The sequence below is a fragment of the Limanda limanda genome, chromosome 19, assembly GCF_963576545.1.
Source record: "Limanda limanda chromosome 19, fLimLim1.1, whole genome shotgun sequence".
Taxonomy (NCBI): domain Eukaryota; kingdom Metazoa; phylum Chordata; class Actinopteri; order Pleuronectiformes; family Pleuronectidae; genus Limanda; species Limanda limanda.
In genome coordinates this window covers 6,611,597-6,630,125 of record NC_083654.1, presented here as the reverse complement: position 1 = coordinate 6,630,125, position 18,529 = coordinate 6,611,597, and the positions used below count along the sequence as shown (strand labels likewise).

At 42.6% G+C, this 18,529-nt stretch overlaps 1 protein-coding gene across 1 annotated transcript in view; it reads right to left on the bottom strand.

The window, feature by feature from the left end:
* LOC133025708 (triple functional domain protein) overlaps positions 1–18,529 on the bottom strand; it is a 78,094-nt gene that overhangs the window by 20,077 nt on the left and 39,488 nt on the right. Inside the window, exons 8-34 of the mRNA XM_061092439.1 lie at positions 18,246–18,495; positions 17,349–17,471; positions 16,688–16,879; positions 14,799–14,930; positions 14,103–14,333; positions 13,238–13,360; positions 11,984–12,175; positions 11,327–11,496; positions 9,242–9,416; positions 8,757–8,952; positions 6,045–6,211; positions 5,808–5,927; positions 5,510–5,701; positions 5,266–5,415; positions 5,064–5,178; positions 4,132–4,247; positions 3,886–4,008; positions 3,413–3,607; positions 3,184–3,299; positions 2,403–2,469; positions 1,922–2,031; positions 1,655–1,724; positions 1,354–1,443; positions 1,170–1,262; positions 970–1,081; positions 666–856; positions 393–494 (exon numbers count right to left, since the gene is read on the bottom strand). Coding sequence (XP_060948422.1) covers positions 393–494; positions 666–856; positions 970–1,081; positions 1,170–1,262; positions 1,354–1,443; positions 1,655–1,724; positions 1,922–2,031; positions 2,403–2,469; positions 3,184–3,299; positions 3,413–3,607; positions 3,886–4,008; positions 4,132–4,247; positions 5,064–5,178; positions 5,266–5,415; positions 5,510–5,701; positions 5,808–5,927; positions 6,045–6,211; positions 8,757–8,952; positions 9,242–9,416; positions 11,327–11,496; positions 11,984–12,175; positions 13,238–13,360; positions 14,103–14,333; positions 14,799–14,930; positions 16,688–16,879; positions 17,349–17,471; positions 18,246–18,495 — 3,913 coding nt within the window. The remainder of the gene's footprint in view (positions 1–392; positions 495–665; positions 857–969; positions 1,082–1,169; positions 1,263–1,353; positions 1,444–1,654; positions 1,725–1,921; positions 2,032–2,402; positions 2,470–3,183; positions 3,300–3,412; positions 3,608–3,885; positions 4,009–4,131; positions 4,248–5,063; positions 5,179–5,265; positions 5,416–5,509; positions 5,702–5,807; positions 5,928–6,044; positions 6,212–8,756; positions 8,953–9,241; positions 9,417–11,326; positions 11,497–11,983; positions 12,176–13,237; positions 13,361–14,102; positions 14,334–14,798; positions 14,931–16,687; positions 16,880–17,348; positions 17,472–18,245; positions 18,496–18,529) is intronic.

The following is an 18,529-nucleotide window of genomic DNA, read 5'->3' as shown; positions in this document are numbered from 1 at the left end:
ACAGAGGCTGACAAAGAGTCAGAAGAGAAGGAGACATGTGAAAATACAGAAAGCTTCTAGGCCACTTCCGAGCTGCTCATGCAAACAAACTAGACGTCAGAGAGTACAATGAAAGCTTAGAGAGAAAAAACTGGATTTGACTGATATAAAGATCCCCCTCCCCCCCTTCAACATCTGATCTCCATTTACTGATCTGTGGGGGCACATCTGACACTCTAAAACAAACAATTGTTTGATTACATAGATTACAAACTTGCAATCTTAATTACTAGAATTTTTAGTGCTACAACCTAGGGTTTCAAGATTGAGTAATTTCAGAGTTCTTTAAAAAAAAAAAAAAGTCAGTCGAAACCTTGATGCATATTTGTGAAGGAAGAGGAAGCGTGTTTTACCTTGAGTACAATCTTGTTGTCTGAGGTTGGGGTGCGTCCCATCCATAGAGCAAATTTACAGGGGTCTCCTTCTACGTGCTCCGTCACCCCCAACTCTGATGTCTGGGGAGAGAGAAGAAGAATATGAGAGAATGTCGACAACGTAAATTAGATTTACTTGGATTTTGTAAAGTTAAAGATATGCTAAAGATATTTGGCATACAGAAAATCAATACACAAAAGCCAGACAGACAACCACACTTCATTACATATATTTCGCTGTCATCCACTTACAAAGAGTTTGCTCTTATAGATGTATTTGCTGCGGCCATTTGAGTCTTTGACCTCCTTGCTGAAGACAAGAGACATCTCGAAGAGGAAGAGGTGGCGCTCTCGACCTTTACGGATCAGAGTCTTTGGATCCCAGACCTGGAAGGACTCCTGGAGAATGAGCTCTCCCTGGGACTCGATGTTTTCATCGAAACCTGAGGAGGAGATTATAAAATGTAAAATTACAATGTTTCCAGATTTATGACGATTTGCTCCAAATACTAAAAGATCATAACAACATAAATAACAAGTAGCGTGAGTTGATCACCTTCCAGCATGGAGAGGTGCATGGCATCGTTGGCTTTCTTAGGAACACTGAGCATCACCTCGAGCCCGTCCTTTATCTCTCCTTTACCTTCTTCACAGCAAGTCAGCAGCTCCTAAACACACGCAATGCACACAGAGATGATGACTACAGTAACCACGGACATAACAACCACGGCTATGTGACTGGGTTCGGAGGGTTACCTTCAGCAGGAGCTGATACTTGGTGATTCTCTGCACAGGCTTGATCAGGTAGGAAGAGATGGAGTTGGCAAGTCGGTGCCTCTGTTGAATTTCCTGTTAACACCCACACAGAGAAGTTATGCGATCGAGTGACAAGTGACAATGAGCGCTTGGCTTCATTTTCATCACCGCAGGCGATACTCACATCAAAATAATTCCCTGCATGCTCCAGGATGAGCTGGGTGGAGTCGGGTTTGTTCTTGCAGTAGTTCACATACATCTGGAACTTATCGGCCTGGAGGAAGCGAGAAACAGGTTCCAATGACTGTGACTGTAACATGTTTTAATCAACAAATTGATTGAACCCCCACTAGTGGACAACCCCCTCTATCTCCTGAGACAAAGCTTCACCAAGATACAAGGTATTTTATTGAAAGGCAGGGGTGAACATGAAGAAAACTGGATTGAGCATACAAAACAAATGGTATTAAACTAATGATACATACCCATGTGACAAAGCAATGGCCAACATCCTCTGGAAGCTGCTCATATTTCTCCAGCTCTTTAAGAAAGATGCTACAAAGCAAACAATGAGAGAATGAAAGATGGAAAACTGCAAAGGCACTAGAACTTTACGCTTAAACCGTACGATACTCAACTTTTTAAACATTTTTGAGTTTTATTATTTTAATACAGGTTTGATTTCGTCATGGTGCTTGAATCCTGCTACAAATGTTAGCTTTACACAGCATGACTCCAAAACGGTTTCTTACTTATGGTGAAATTCAAAGAGGTCCTGCATGTTTCCAAAGATGATGTGTTCCTTGTTGATGATTCCTGGAGGAATTTCTTCAACTCCACTGGTCATCTCCCACAGGTAGGTCTGCATGAGAAAAATATATTAAAAACATGAACCAAAAACAGTAAAGTTTCAAGTCTTGAGGAAGTGCTTTACTGTAGAGATTTGCCATTTACCCATATATTCATACAGTACATCTATGTGCAGCATAGTCCCTCTACGCATTGTCCCTCACTCACTGCTTGCACAGCCATAAGGGCAATTTAGGGTTCAATGTCTTAACCAAAGGCACTTCGGAGGAGCTGGGGATCGAACCACAGGCCTTCTGATTAGTGGACGACCCACCCTACCTCCTGAGCCACAGCCGCCCACAAAACATTTTCAGATTATGTGTGAAATGTTGTTGCACAATTCAGTTGTGACGCTGCACAACTCATTTGTGACGCTGCACTCACATCCATGCACTCCCGCAGGTCTCGTACGTAGGCCTTTTCTGTCTGAATCAGCTCCGCCATGATGAACCTGGACACACAAAAAGACATACATGCACAAAATTACAAATTGTGACACTGTCCTCCTCCCCCCCTGAGATAAATCACCATGTCAGTTGCTCCCTTCCGGCCCGTCTGCCTCCTCCATTTACTCTAATGAATAATGAAAGACTTACAGGCCATAAAATGTGGCCATAAACCAGCCACAAATGAATGAAATCATGCTCATGATTTGTGCTGCTTAAATAAAATGACAGTCTCCATTTCCTGTGCAGTGCACGTCGACTGGTTGGTTCTCCAGCAGAGCACGACAGCTGACACAGCAAAGCAGAGGAGGAAGTTTAAATCACATAAATCCATTATGTATGGTATAGACTGAACGCACTCACTCTTATTCAGAACCACTTACAACTATTGAGAAGTCGGAGTTCAGTGCTGACGTGGCTGTTGACAAGGACACTGAAGACTACAATGAATCAGCCTGAGAAGATTTTAAGAACTACTCAACTGTTCCTACTTTTGTCAAACAAGAGGAAAAAACGCTGTGTAAATGTTGGCTTGCAACTTTCTATTAAATATGCAGGATTAGCATGTGCTACTCAGAAGGGAACTTTTTGCAATGCTCATGTCTTATTTAGCTCAACCTGGATCATATATTATTCTGCTGAGGAAGTCAGTTTAAAGCAGTTTTGATCTGTAATCCTGATATCTGAAACTTTGAAATGAACAGGAATTGAGGACATACTCCTTTCTGCGGGCCGACTTGCGCTTCTCCTCATTTAGCTCATGAGCGGCATCCCTCAGCTTGACCTCTGACCCCGGAGCCGTGGCGGGGATGATGTCCAACTGGAGATCCTTACTCTGACACAGACAGAGATTAAGTTCAAGATTAAGGGATTTAAAGAGACAGACTAAGAAGATCAGAATGTGAACTGGCTGGTGTTGTACAGCTGAAAACACACATGACCGCTTACTGCCTTGTTAGAGTCCGAGGAGATGCCAAGGGCTTTCTCCAGGCTGCAGCGGTACTTGTCCATACGCAGGGAGAAGTCTCTGTAGCGCTTGTCCACAGCAGTCACCCATTTCTGAATCTCTCCAGCATGACTGTGGCCTTTCTCACAGAAGCCGTCAGCCAGCTGGATCAGCAGCTTCACACGTTCCTTAGTTTGCTGAAGAAAAGGAAAGAGGGTGTTAGAAGCACGCCCAGGCATACACACACCAACACGCATAGTTTACATAATGAAAAAATATTCTACCTATTAAACTTATTCAGAATAAGACTCTTGATTTTAATTAGGGTGTTTACGTGAGTTGCTAATATTCCATTCATATTCCTGTTTATTCACACTTTTTTCTTTATCTGGTTAATATTGAAATATTGGTGTCCATGTCTATCGTGTGTGCATGTGTGTGTGTGTGTGTGTGTGTGTGTGTGTGTGCAGCCAACCTTGGCTGTGATGTGGAAGTCCTCATGCTCCTTCAGCAGTTCCTGTGTGTGGTGGATACTTGAGCCAGTGGAGGTGTGTGTGGACAGGTAAAACTCCCCAGTGTCGTGAATCCACTCCAGAGCCTGAACACAAACACACAAAGCAAACAGTTAATTACCTGACAACAGTGGCCAGCGTGTGTCTTCCTGTAAAATAGATCTGTTGCAACATAAAGTGGACTGTGTGCTCATGACAGTCTCTCTCACCTGTTTGGCGCTGCGTTCAAACACCACATACTGCTGACACTGGTCCAGTCGGCGTTTCCTCATGGTCCAAAAGTGGAGAACACGATTCTCTCTCTGCAGCAGCTCATTGAGGATGTCTGAAACCAAGAAAGACACGGACAAGACTCTTTAATGTCATTCATATGTATCAATATCACTAATTTCAGTGCATCTCTATGATATTTTTGGGCTCTTAGTCTGACAAGTGTGCCCCGACATCCATGTCAAATTATGAAAGTACCACTTCTTCAACACAATGTACCAAAAATCTGTTGAAGGGTGATTTTATACTAGAGTTATTTTACTTAGATAAAACATATACAATTCATACACCTGCACTCATTGTGTTTTTGTTACTAATACCTGATGTGGCAGAAGCATGTTTCAACTGTTTTAACTACATACACGTTATATGTAGTTAATTCAAGCATTTAACCACAATTGGGGCTTACGTATTTAACTCTTAATTTATTACTTCCAGTTATTTCTTTATTTTTGAAGCTAGGGTTGGTAAGTCTGTATAAACTAGAAAGAGCAGGCTACACTTTAAATAAAAAAAGCAACGGATAAATCCCAGGCCCTCTTTTCGGTCCTCTCATCAAAGCTATGCCCCCTAAACACATGTACGTGCACTGACTGACAACTGTGAGGAGATGACTTTTCTGTGACTTGCTCGCTAACGTCTGGCTATTGTATCTGCCTCAGTAGTTAACGTGTCTACAGCTGAAGACCCCTGATTTGTGCGTTGAAAACCCAGGCAGAGTGTGCTCAGGCAGGCAGGTCAATTACAGTAAACTAGCTTTTTAGACAACTATATTGATAGAGGGTTTTTGGGGAATTATTCCAACAAATAATATAAATACCTTTGATTTTTAACTAGATCCCTAATGTGAAATGTGTTCTCTGACACTCACTTTTAACCTGTTGCTCTGGTGCTTTGACATGGCTCAGCATCCCGGGCATGTTGACACTGTTCCTGTGCATGTACTTGAGGAAGACGTCTGCATTTCTTCTGGCCAGAGTGCACGCCTGATGGGAAAGATTAACACCCACTGAAATCAAACAGGTAACTTGAAACTGTGCACTGGTTTGATCCTGACTTTTCGTGTGTGTTACCTTGAGGAAAGCCTCCTTCTGCTCCAGGTGTTTACTGATCATGGGCATGACGTGGTCCGTTTCACAGTTTGGTCCCAGTTTGTCGGCTCCTCCGCACCAGTCCTCTTCTCGCTTATACTCCTGCTCCAGGCTCTCCAACACACTGCACACCTGACAGGAGAAACACTCTCAGTCAGATGTCTGGAGAACATACTGAGTTCTGTTTTTTCGGGGACAGAAAGTCACATTGAATCTGGTCCCCTACCTGTTCAGAGGTCTTGTAGAAGGCCACAGAGGCGTTGACTAGCTTGAGTCTGTCCTCCATCTTCAGCATGAGCTGTTGCCAGTGGGAGGCCACACTCTCGGCACAGTCTCTGATCAGGTCCATGTCGTAGTGGTTGGCCTGGAGCAGAGCCTCCGCCTTCTGCTGAACCTGCAGAGCACTCTGGTGAGTTTTCTGAATGGAGGAAAAAAGAAAGAGGTTAAAATTACCCCCCAAAACTAGCTAGTACAGACTGAGCAGAAAACTGAGAAACTGATGGGATAAACTAAAACCAAATCACCTCAATAGCGTGTTGGAACTGTTCATGTTCCCTCTGCAGTTGTTCCGCTTCCTGCAAGGAGCTGGCTGTTATCAAACCAGCATTCAGCATTGACTCACCATTACGGATCCAACCCAGAACCTGGACGAAAAAATGGAAAGCTGTAATCAGGGCTCAGAAATCTTTGGGATCTTGCATGTATGCTGGTACACTGAGGCTGCGAAATCTCAGCCTGCAGGTGGCGGCTTGTTGTCCTACCTGTTTGACTTCAGCCTGCAGGTGTCTCAGTTGGACACATTGCTCAAGGTGCCTGCGGTGCTGGTCAGCTGCTAAGTCCAGCTCTTGCTGTTTCTCATGGAGGAACTCCAGCAAGTCCTGAACCCTTGTGGCCATGTCAACGTCCCGGTCACACAGCAACTCAACACCTGGAGGGGGACATATGGTGATGTTAGTTCTAGATGGATGAATGGGACAGATTTATATGAATGTGAGCTGACCGCTGTCCAACCTCAGCCTTCCTGACACATCTTGTTACACTGCTTCGATACATTTTAGAGGGCAACTCTGCAAGCTTATTTGCCAATGGACAATTATTTAAGCAAAGATTTGTTTTGTAAGTCTATTGTCAGGCATATTAATTCATGTTTTAGAACAAGTCTATTCAAATGGCGGCCCGCAGGCCACATGCGGCCCAGAGGCAACCTCTGAGTGACCCGGCCCATGGAAAAACAGAGAGCCTAAATTCCTACAATCGTACAGACCGTGAATGCAACATCCCTGGCACAAATCACGAATGTAATGACTGATTTCATTAAGAGGTTGAATGAGAACTTTGCTGGTCGATTGGATGGACATGCTCTGCCCACAGAGGGGTTTAGCCAAAGTTAACTGTTTCAACAGGAGGGGACTCATCCGCCAGAGCAAAGGAAGTGCTCCCTTCCATCGACGAGTGGAAACTCATACTCAAACTTGTTGACATGTAATCATCCGTTACCATGGCACAGGAGCTTCGCGCCAACAGGCCCGCGAAGCTTTGGGGATGATGTCAACGTGCACCAGTTCACTAACGTTAAGAAAGTAGCAATCACAGTGCTCAGTATGTTTGGATCAAGCTTTGCACACAATAACTCAATAAAAAGCAGCTCTCGTTGCTCCCTGACTGACAGCACTCTTCACCAAAGCCTTCGGATTTCATTGACATCCGACGAAACAACAGCCACTGCTCTTGTTCAGAACAAAAAAAGGCGCTTCTCCCACTAAGAAACTCAGCAGAGTGACTGTAGTCTACAAATCAACATAATGTGGGATGTGTAACAAAGCCATGCCTAATCAGTACTACAACTGTATTCGTGTGTATTAGTCACTGTTATCTGTTGTTATGGGTTTGTGTACTGATAGCTTTGATAGCATTGATAGTTCTTACTGTATTTATTCTGTTAAATTCACATGTGATGTGCCTGGGTATATGAACAAAATATGTATTTTAATTCAAAAGGGAAACAAGTTTTTGATAATACTGTGCACTTTTTTTTTAATGTACTTTTGGTCAGATATGACCAAAATGTAAAAGATTAATATTTCAGTGGACTAAAGTATTGATACTACCTCAGATTCTGTTCAGTTAAAGCATTTTTTAAATCGTTTTTGAAAGCACAATTTTGAGTGATGAATAAACATGACTTGTTTTCCAATACATTCAGTTGTGTTGGTTTAAAATGTGTCATTGCCTGCTGCTTACCGGCTGAGGAAAATGTTTGGCTCAGCTAAATTTCTTGGGTTGAAAATCTGGCCCAACTGAATTTGTAATTGAATAGCCCTGTATTTGTCGCAGGATGTGGCTCCTGTTCTTTATCACCACATATGAACAGTAGATATAAAACCCCCACAGCCCAACCAGCAGAGTCTGACATTATCTTATGCCTGATCTCATCTCAGCTAAAACCTACAAAAAGTACAGAATTCACTACAAACAACCAGTTGAACAGCGTGTGTTACAAACCAACAAGCAGAGCTGCAGTTAGCTGTTCGATATAGTGAAAGGCTCTCTCAGTATTCTCAGTATGAACATCATGACAGAGCTGTGCTCTATGAATCATATCATCAGCATGCTCCAATACATGTGACATGATGTGATCGTGCCTCATGTGGTTTTAGAGAGCACCTATTAGCATACGACCACAGGTGAGTTATTATGGTTAGTGAGTGGGAGCCTCTCATCACAAACACTGACCCAATCCGATCCTCGACACCTACACGGTATCAATATTAAACTCAAGTAACACAGAAATGTATGCGGCAGCAGTGAACATGAGCTGTATCCTTTAAACCCTGAGCTGGATGATGACTGATGTCTGATGTGGCGGGCAGATGGCAGTCAAACATCTCTTCACTTCGCCACTTCATACCTCAAACAACTTTACAGCACTTGAGATATAATAGATTCTGACAGCAGTGTCACAAGAGGGCAGAGGCAGAAAAGCTCACAAAACTGAATTTACCAAACAAAATTGTTTTGGCTGCTGGTGAGACTCAGGGGTACCATGGGAGGAGTTGTGGAAATTCCTCGATTATTAAGCAACGTGGTGTTTTTACTTCATTGTTGCAGAAGTAGCAACGCCCCGTTTATCCAGGTACATAAATATGAATTCAGCAGCTTTTTATAAAGATCAGTTCTAAGTGTGATGATTAGAAAACATCAGAGGAGCAGAGTCACTTGTGCTGCGGAATAATGTGCCTCAGTGCAGTGGCGCTGCTAGGGGTGCCAGTTGTAGTAACAGAAACTGTCTATTATACTTTTTAAAGCACTTTCTAAATAACAACAGAGTTCATGTTTGTCTGACTGTATCAACTGTTGAAAAAGCCGTCATGTGCACTTATATCAAAAATTGTGGATGTGATACATTTAGATGCATCACTTTGAGGCTGGTGAAGATGCACACCTCTAACCCTGGGTGGGGGGAGTGTACTCACCAGAGGCCTGGACTTCATTGACGTACTGCAGCAGCTCCTGCCCCTGGTGGATGACGTCGAAGGTGAGGTTGTTCATGGTCAGAGCCTTGTCGGCGTGGTGTTGCAGCCGCTGCTCGGCCAGCGTCAGGTCCTCGATGTCAAAATCATTAACTTGACCCGTCAGCTCCTCGTTCCACGACTCCAGATCTGAGATGATCTGAGGGAAGCAAAAAGGATTTTCAGAGGTCACACAGACACCTCGAATATGCACTGACAATGCTAGAAGTGTGAATTTATGAATAGAATCGTTTATTGTAGCTTCTACTTTTTGACCATGAATAACATTAAAGTCTTGCTCCCAAATATCTCAGGGAAAATATTGCTTAATTTCAATTAATTTCAATTATTTAAATTTTTAATTTCGACAACCAGTCCTTCAAAAACTCACTCATAATAGACATACAGTGAAAACACAGAGACACGCCCCTCATCACCAGCCGACTCACATCAATTGCATCCCTCTCAAAGATCCGTAGCTGCAGGAAGAGTTCCAGTTTGATCTTCCTCTCCTGGAAGAGTTCCTCCATCTGCGCCTGCGCCTCATCCAGCTGCTGCAGGACGCTCTCAATGTGGTTGATGGAGCTGTTGTGGGGCGTCTTGTTGCTGGAGATGGCAGAGTCCCTGGAACAGAAACACACAGTTTAGCAATAAGCTGTAGGAGAAGAGCAGAGCGCAAACAGCTTTAAAGACACTGATGGGCATGAGGCCTTGTGGAAGTAGCTGCTCTTAAAGCTGCAGCATAGCTCAACCTGCAGCGGCTTATGTAGCAGAAACATAGGAAACCTGCAGAGTAGAAATAAGTGGTTTACTCAATTAAAGAGTGGCAATATCAAGGTTGAATTTTAAATTAAAAAAATATATATTGTAGACTGGATGTTTATGTTGTGATTTCTCTTAAATCTTCTTTAACTCTTTGAATTCCCTAGAAATGGTCCACCAGTTTATATGTTGGTATTTTTCCTTATGTGATGTAATTTCCAAACTCTAAAGTTAAAGGTTATGCTAGTCAATAAGCCATAATAACAAAAATATATAATTTAGAAAAATGACATGTTGACAAGAATTTTGCTAAATAAACACATAAATCAAAATATTAAAAAGTATGAAAAAATGAATAAAAAATTCGCAACACTAAGTCACAACTATCGGTTCAAAATATTTTCTTCCAGATATATGATATAAATGATGATTATGTTATAGACAATCAGAGTTATTGACACATCTGGAAATGGTTGAAAGCAACAAAAAAGGAAAATCCATCTTATTGATTATTTTGGAGGCGTGTCTAATATTTAAATTAAATAAAAGCTGCACATTGATTTACTCACTGAGTCTCGAAGGGTTAAAGTGTGTGTGTGTGTGTGTGGGGGGGAGGGGGAGTGAAAGGGGTCACGTATGTATTGATTATATCGGAGGTGTGTCTAATATTGAAAATTAATCACTGAGTCTGCATGGATAAAGTGAGGAGGCGGGGGGGGGGACAGGTCGCCTGACTGATTCATCAAACTGACACATGCATGACACCAGTGAGCTCATGAGAGGCAAAATACAAGCGAGCAAAGACAGTGGAGGTCAGACTCATCCTGAGTGACTTTGAGTCATCAGCGTGACAGATGCACTCCCACACTCACATGCACATTCATGAACGCATGTGTGCACAAACACACATGCAAAGCAGTAGGTGTGTAGAGTTACAGTTGCCTCCCAGTAGGACTGCCATACAATTAGACACATGCTTATAAAAGCGGGCTTATGTAAGAATTCACTGTGGAGCCAATACACCAGGGAAAGAGGGATCGAGAGAAGGAGGAAAAGGAGAGAGAAAGAAAAGGGGTTGGACGAAGAGAGACTGGAATATCCTGAGTAAAATAAAGTTGGAGAATGAGGGTTAACTGCATCCACCTCTCCCAACACATCCTCCCATCCTCTCAGCTTTCTTTTTTAGGCTTCCTGCATCTCATTACTGTCTTTTCAGAATTATACTGATAAACTATTTCCATGCATAGATTCATCTTTTTACCCTATTTACACAAATTTTAATCCCAAATCTCTCAAGTGTCAAAAATAACCTGAAAAAGCTATATTTAACATAAAAATTAAGACAGAAAGTCGATTACGCAAGTAAAACAAAAAATGTTTACTCTTTTTAAAAATAAATTCCATTGTTACTTAATGGTTCACAGGGGAGCTTTATTTTTTTGTTTTTTTTGTCACTGCTATTGACTTCTCTCGCAGAAAGTAGATTAAGAAATATAGCTTTGAATAAGAATTGAGCTCCTTTTTTTGATTTGACTAAATTAAATAGATATATAGCTAGATTCAACTGTTACTAGTTTAGACGAGGCTGGTTTCAGTTCAGTGTCACGGTGGTTTTACCAGTTTTAGTTTTGCTTCCTTTTCGAAATGTGTGTAACTGTATTGTGGGTTTAAATTCCGGTTTAGGTTTTAGAGTTGCTGTACAGAGAAAATGTTTTAGGAATATTTACAAAAGTCTCATCAGAGCTAATCCTTAATGCTTTGCTGTTCTCTACCTGAGCTGCTGGATGAGGTCCTCTCCCTCCTTGATGACGTTGACGGTGACCTGCAGGGTGGTCTGCTGCTGCTGGCCAAAGCGTTTGATCAGATCTTGGACGGCCTCCACAGACTCGGCGTAAACGTCATCCAGCAGCTCCTTCTGTAGCTCCTCCAGCCATGTCCAGAGCTACAGGAGGACACTTATTAGTATATGTTTTTTTCAGCAATTTCATATGATTGAGCTACAGCACAGTGTTTTACATTGGGTTGTGAACATCCTGCTTGGGGAAATAAAAAAACCTCAAACGCAAGTCGTTGCATTGAGGCCGACACTGGTTTGCACCTCTCAGAGGTAGAAAGCCACAGAACAGAAACAAATACACACACTGTGACCACACCATGAAACATGAACATCAGTTACACACAGTTTCCGGTGCTTCTTGATAAACAGAAGCTACTTACCCTTAACACTGATCTTCATCTCAACCCAATTCTGAATTTATTCATAAACTGCCTTTCTTTAAAACCGTCTCTATGTGACTGGATGACATTCTTTGTTTTCATATATTCACATATTTTATCTGGTAATTATGTCCCTCCTGCTCACAGAGCACGGTGAACACAAACACGCAGCCCACCATCCACTTCAGTATTATGTCATCCTCCCTGCCTACCTCTTTGACGTGCGTGTGGAAGGCGACAGACATGTCCAGCAGGACTTTGCGCTGCTCCACGCGGCGAACAAAGTCTTGGATTCTGTCTTCTAGCTGGTGGGCGGCCTGGTATATCTCCTCTGGGTCGCACTCTCCCGTCTGGGCCAGCTGCTCGGCCGCCTCCAGTAGCTTGTCGGCATTTGTGTACGTGTTCTAGGCCGAGGACGGGGACAGGGAAGGAGAGATGAATTAGCCCAGGAAGACAATGTGATACAGATGTAAATATGTTTTTGAAAATGAGAAGAGAGAGACAGAGAGGCAAGGAGAAAACAACAGGACATGCAGAATATGTATACACTGATAATAGTCAGAGATATAAGAACTGTGCAGAGATAAGAGCTGAGAGGAGAGAGAGAGAGAGAGAGAGAGAGAGAGAGAGAGAGAGAGAGAGAGAGAGAGAGAGAGAGAGAGAGAGAGAGAGAGAGAGAGAGAGAGAAGAGAGAAGAGAGAAAAGAGAAAGAGAGAAAGAGAGAGAGGTTATATAACAATTGGTTATGTGAAGGTGGAATATCAAAAGGGTGATATTAATTAATATTTTACGTCCTGCATTGAAAATACAACATGGAAAATAAATAGCAATTTACTGTTGTAGCTGTGGTGGAGCTAATTTGAACTATTTTGAACTATTGACAATACATGTTATGCCTTAACAAGTAACTCTCAAATTGTTTTAGCTGACTGATCTTTTTAGGCCAAATACCTAAACGTTTTAACTAATACAGCAGTTACGCCTTAGTGTAAGTCTAAAATGAAAAATGTAAGTCTAAAATGAAAAAGCCATGAGGTTAGCTGTAGGGGCTTTAGTTTAAAAGTATAGTTCAATATTTTCTACTAAAACTTTAACAGCAGCATAAAAAGTGAATCATAAAGTCAGTGAACTGACACAGCCATGTGAACTTTAAAAGAAGTGTCTATTTATCATTGTCAAAATTATGAAACTTAAGCAAAGATGATAGATCAATCAATTGTACTGCTGCATTTTACTGCTAATGAAACACTTTTTCAATTGTCCATGGACATTTTTACAAGTTTTGCGTAAAAACATTACTCAGCGATTAAGAGAATTGATGAAATGGGTACAGACTGTAGATTGTACTGTTGTTTTCCTGAGGTTGTGATTATACAATTCTGGAAACTACCTGCCATTGCTACAGCAGTGACAAATCGGCTGGATGCTGACAGAGAATGACAGAAGGAGAAACGGAACTCAGCTACCTGTGCCACTTCCTCGAAGTCTTCATGTCGTTTCTGTAACGCTCGGGCTCGGTGCAGGGATTTTCCCACACCTGTGTGTTTGCTGAGAAAGGCCTCGCCATGGTTTTCTATCCAGTCCAGCACCTGTGCACGCACGCCAAAACAAAGTTAAACAGACGATTAAAAACAGTCCACCACAGGGGGGCGCTGTAAGGTGGTAGTTCAGTCAAGTGCTGATGATAATTAACAATGTGTAAGAGAGAAGTAATGACTGAAACAATGACAGGTATAATACGAAGCGTAGCGATGAGCTTTCCTTCTCGTGCTACTCTCCCTGCTCTATGTCCTTGACACTGTTAAAAGACATCTGCATGGACATATGACCCAATTCCGTTGCCATAGCAACAGTTGCCATGCCAACATATTCAGTAAAGCCCAGAATTTTTGGACGTTATGGATCTGTCACATTATCATTTCGATCCATTTGATTATGGCATTCTCATTATTCTTGTTTTTCGACAGGGTTTTTCTGCAGAGAACATTTACATTTCAGCCTTTTATCCAATATTCCTTTCCACAGAGGACATGATGTGTGAGGACGAAAGGTTCCAGCTACTTGCTCAAGGACATTTTGATAGAAAACACGGCTGCTGCTGCTGGAATCAAACCCTCTATTAGGCGTACAATCCCTCTAGCCAGTAAGATACCCTGCTATTTTCAAATTACTGTCTAACCCTCTCATATTATACTGAAAAGCCCTGGCATCAATTTGGTCCTGGAAATACCACGTGTTTGAACAAACATCTGTATGTTTATAAACAAAAACATGTTTACAGTGTATATATAGTGGATATATATATATATGTGTATGTGGGTGTGTGTGTACCTGCTGGACGTCCTGTTGAAAGACGCAGAGCTGCAGACGTTGGTGCAGCCGCACTTTGCGGTGCTGCCAGATGTTTTCCAGCTGTCTCTGGTGGTGAAGAACCTCGTGGATGATGTCCAAGACGTGGTGCACCGCTTTTGAGTAGTTTGCCGAGGCAGTCAGAGAATCAGCACTGCCTGGGGTCAAAGGTCGCTGCAGTTTGTCCAACAGAGCTTTGCCATCTTGGCTCACCTGAGGTTAGAAAAGTGATTGCATTGTTTACTCACAGCCACTACACAAACACACAGGGGCAGGTGGGTATAAGCAGGTATTTGATTTGACCTGCAAACATAAACATCCAAATACAAGCAGCCAGCAAACTGAAGGGATGAATGCATTGGAACACGCCCCATGATTTAATGTTCAGAGACTAAGTGAGTAAAAAGAGAATTGAAAAAACCAAATGAGGAATAATTGTGAAATAAAAAAAGGTTTATCTCTTGCACTGTAAAGTAACACTGTCAATGTTTTTTTTATTTTAAACAATATTTGGTTATACTGTGCAGAATTTGACATGATGCTACATTAAGTGATTTTTAAGACTCAAAAAGTAACATTCATATCTCCACCAACAAAGAGAAGTTACAACAGATACCATCCCTACACAATGGACACATGGTGACTTTCTATTGACATAAGTGTCAAGGTTGACGTTACCTCAGAATAAGCAGCAGTGATGTGTTCATACAGGCCTTGGTGATGGTGAATGGCGTCTTCGAGGTCTTGCAGCTCGGAGGGCAAATCCACCTCGCCGCACGCCTTACACCACGAGTCCACGTTACTCATGTACTGCGGGGCAAGAAACGCACTTACATTTACTCACACTGCCACTCAGACATTAAGCATTTCACCTGAGACACAGCATGAGACAGTGGCGCTGTTTACATCCTTGTGATGATACCAGCAGTCACATGTTAGTGAGACGTACCACAGCACGCTTACAAATTGCCTGAAGAGCATTTCTGTTACTATTACTGGGCTTAAAAAATGCAGGAATTTCTTTGTGCATGGTTACAAGCTCTCTGAAGACTCTTTCAGACGAATTATCTCTGGCTGAATGTGTTTTCCTCGGCCTGTGGTGACATCCTGGAACATTCTGTAACCCCTGAAGGGAGGGAAATAAAATAATCAAGTGATCTCAATCTCATTATTGCCTTTTGAAACATCTCTCCCGTGATAACTGGAACAAGACAAAGGGGTTTTAAGATGGAGCTTCTCTGTGTGCGTGAGTGTGTGTGGGGGGGGGGGGGGAAGTTGGGGTGAAACCTCCGGGGAAAAAAGCTGTTCCTATTTCAGTTCATAAACACAGAAGGCGGATTTGATGACAGCAATATTCCAGGTCGGAAAAGTCATACCACCCATGTTTCCCAGTCGGGATTCTGTTTGTGTGCTTTTTTAGGCCATGAATCATTCTATAGTGGCCCCACTAATGAGCAAAGATAACAAATGCTTCACTTACATTGTGTTATGTGTATGCAAATATATGTTAATGTAATGCATATGTTGGGCTTTTGAAGATTTAATGATGCCAAATAAAAAAAAAATCAACCCAGAAAGCGAGTGCATATATGTCCATGTTTGTCTTTTACAAAAGTGAGGCTGAGAACCTCAACTGGTTCGTAAGGTGCATCCCTGCAAGTTTGAACAAATCCAGTTTCCACTAATCGGGACTGATCCACTTTCTGTCCAAGTGTAGGAAGAGAACATTGATATTGTGGCATCAGCCTTCTCAATTATCAAAGTGTCAATTGGTTTTGGTGAATTAGTAAAAACCTGATATTTCAGAGCAGTTAAAACACTCTTAATCAATAGATTTATGATATATAGACAACAATGGAGAGGATGACGCCTTCATATCTCAAGCCGTTTTCAGACCTGAAAACCTTTATCGGTGTCTATCGGTGTTTTGCATCTGTCCCTGTAGAAGCGGCATCAACACATCCATTTGCTTGCGGTGAATCCTCTGGAGGATCTCATGCTATATATCTGCTCATTCAGATATTAAACAGAGATTTTACTAGGGGGCTGGGGGCTAACCCTAGCCCCTTCAGAGAATGTCTGGAGATTATCTGGTGTTAAGTGCATGTCTGGAATTAGCTTCAGATTAGTTTAATTGTTCTTAAAGTAAACAGAATATAGTCTATAATAAAGTCTGAATGTTTCTGAAGCCCTGTGGAAGAAATTGTGAGCGGAATCAGATTTCTTGAGGATTTTATTATCGTTAATAAATAGATGTTGCTTTCATAACATCAAATGTAATTACTTGTATCATTAACTCATAATTGACTTCCCCTTCCAATTATCTCTTCCAGCTTCTCTAGTGAGATTTTCTGCACTTCTTTTTCTTATATTGTATGTTAATAAACCAAATCTCACTCCTTTACTATTTTATTCAAGCAAAACAAACGATTTAAAAAAAATGTCAATTTGGGCTCTGGACAAATTGTGATGGACATGATACAACATTTTGTCTGCTTAATAAGTTGTTAATTCATTGATAAATCGATAATGAATATATGTGAACAGCAAATTTGTGTTGAACTCACCTGGTCACATTTCTGATGGAAGCTCGCAGACATCTCCAGCAGCGTGCTGCGTTCATCCAGTGCGGCGGCGAACGCCTTCCACTCCTGTTCCAGCTGACCTGAGATCTGTTTAATCTGCTGCGAGGCGTAGTGACCTGACTCCAGCAGCCGGTTACCCACTGACATGATGCGGTTGATATTCACGTACACGTTCTACAAAATGGGACATAGAAAGGGGGAAAGTTTAACTGAGGGTTGTGGATGATTTAGGCACCAGTCAGTGGGCGGGACTGAATTCCAAAACATCAGATTTAGAAAAAGAAAACCCGTGAAAAGGATTGAACTGAGTGCCGTGAGTAGAAGGGATGAGGTGAGGGACTATCGGGCTAACGCCATCGTTTCTCATCTGCTGACAGAGACACTAGTGGCTAGAAGGATTCCTTGCCTCAACAGTTCCATAATGGTTATGTAAGTTGGACTGTGGATAAAGAATATAATTACTTAATGCCTGGTTGTGCTGTGCTAAGTGCACACAAGCAGAAGCACCTCCAAACAAACACTGAAACACAGAACTAAATGTTGACACTAAGTGCATTAACTATATGATTAGAGAGTGCATAGCGTGCGTTTAATAAACATTGCTGCAGATCAGTGTGTGCATGAGTGTGCGTGCATGTCTTACCATGCAGTTCATAGCAAAGTGGTTGTGCTGGGTTTGGAGCTCAACGGCGTGGGGGTGGTTGTTGCCAATCTCGGTGTAGCCTGCCAGGAACAAACCCTTGTTGTGCATGATCCAGTCAAACATCTGAGGCACGGGGATGACAGAACAGACACACATACACACACAACCAAATAAAAGGTTAGCCAACCAGAAGAAAACATACACACACAAGGTAAGGGGAGCACTATTAACTTTCACAGATCACTGCTAGAGCAGGTGAAAACAAACAGCTGGCACTTAGCAGTGTGTATACATACGAGTGTTTCTGTGTAATGCTGCAGTGTGCTCATAGTTGTCATCTTTTCAGGCCAGAATACAGAGAAATGGACTGCCTCTATTAGGAGTATCCTCTCAGGCTCTCCTACTGAACAACTCGTGGCCTGTGGTGTCCTAGCAACAAGCTCCTACTACTGCAGTGTATCCAAGACCGTAGCTCTCTCTCTCTGGTGCTGCAATCTGCTATTTTATTCTACTCTTTCAAACATGGATATCTGAATTTCTCTCTCTTCTCTTTGCTGCAGCTGTCATCACATGAGTGGTCTTGGGAGGGGGCGGTGTAGGGGGGTGCGTTCCTTTATACACTCTCCTCCACCTGAGGAGGTGCAGGAGGGTGAAAGTATTAAGTTCTCTCCTCCTGTTTTAATTATGAATTTAAGTTTAAGCCACCATTTAAAGGGTCAAAATACTGACATGAATTCATATACAGAGCAGAAATCAATGCTTCTCTGTGGGTGTAATTAAGTTAGTTTCTATTGGCAGTGGCCTTCCCCACAGTGATCACAAACTGTGATTATAGATTACCGCTACATCACTGCTCGCACTGAACAACAGCCCTGATCCCGACAACCATCCACCGACCTTCTCTGCGTCCTGTTCGAAGAGGCGGAGCTGAAAGCACTGGTCCAGCTGCAGCTTGCGGACGTGCCAGGCCTGGTGGAGGTGCTGCCGGGTGGAGTGCAGCTTGTCCAGCAGTTGGGTGATCCGCGGCACCAGGCCCTGGGTGTCGGCGTTGCACACCCCGCTGCTCCCACTGCTGCTGCCGCTGCTGCCGCCGCTGCTCCCGTTGCGGTTGGAGAAAGACTCGCTGCTCTGGATGCGCTGCAGTAACCTGGACGGGGTGGTGAAATATGTTGCATGAGGAA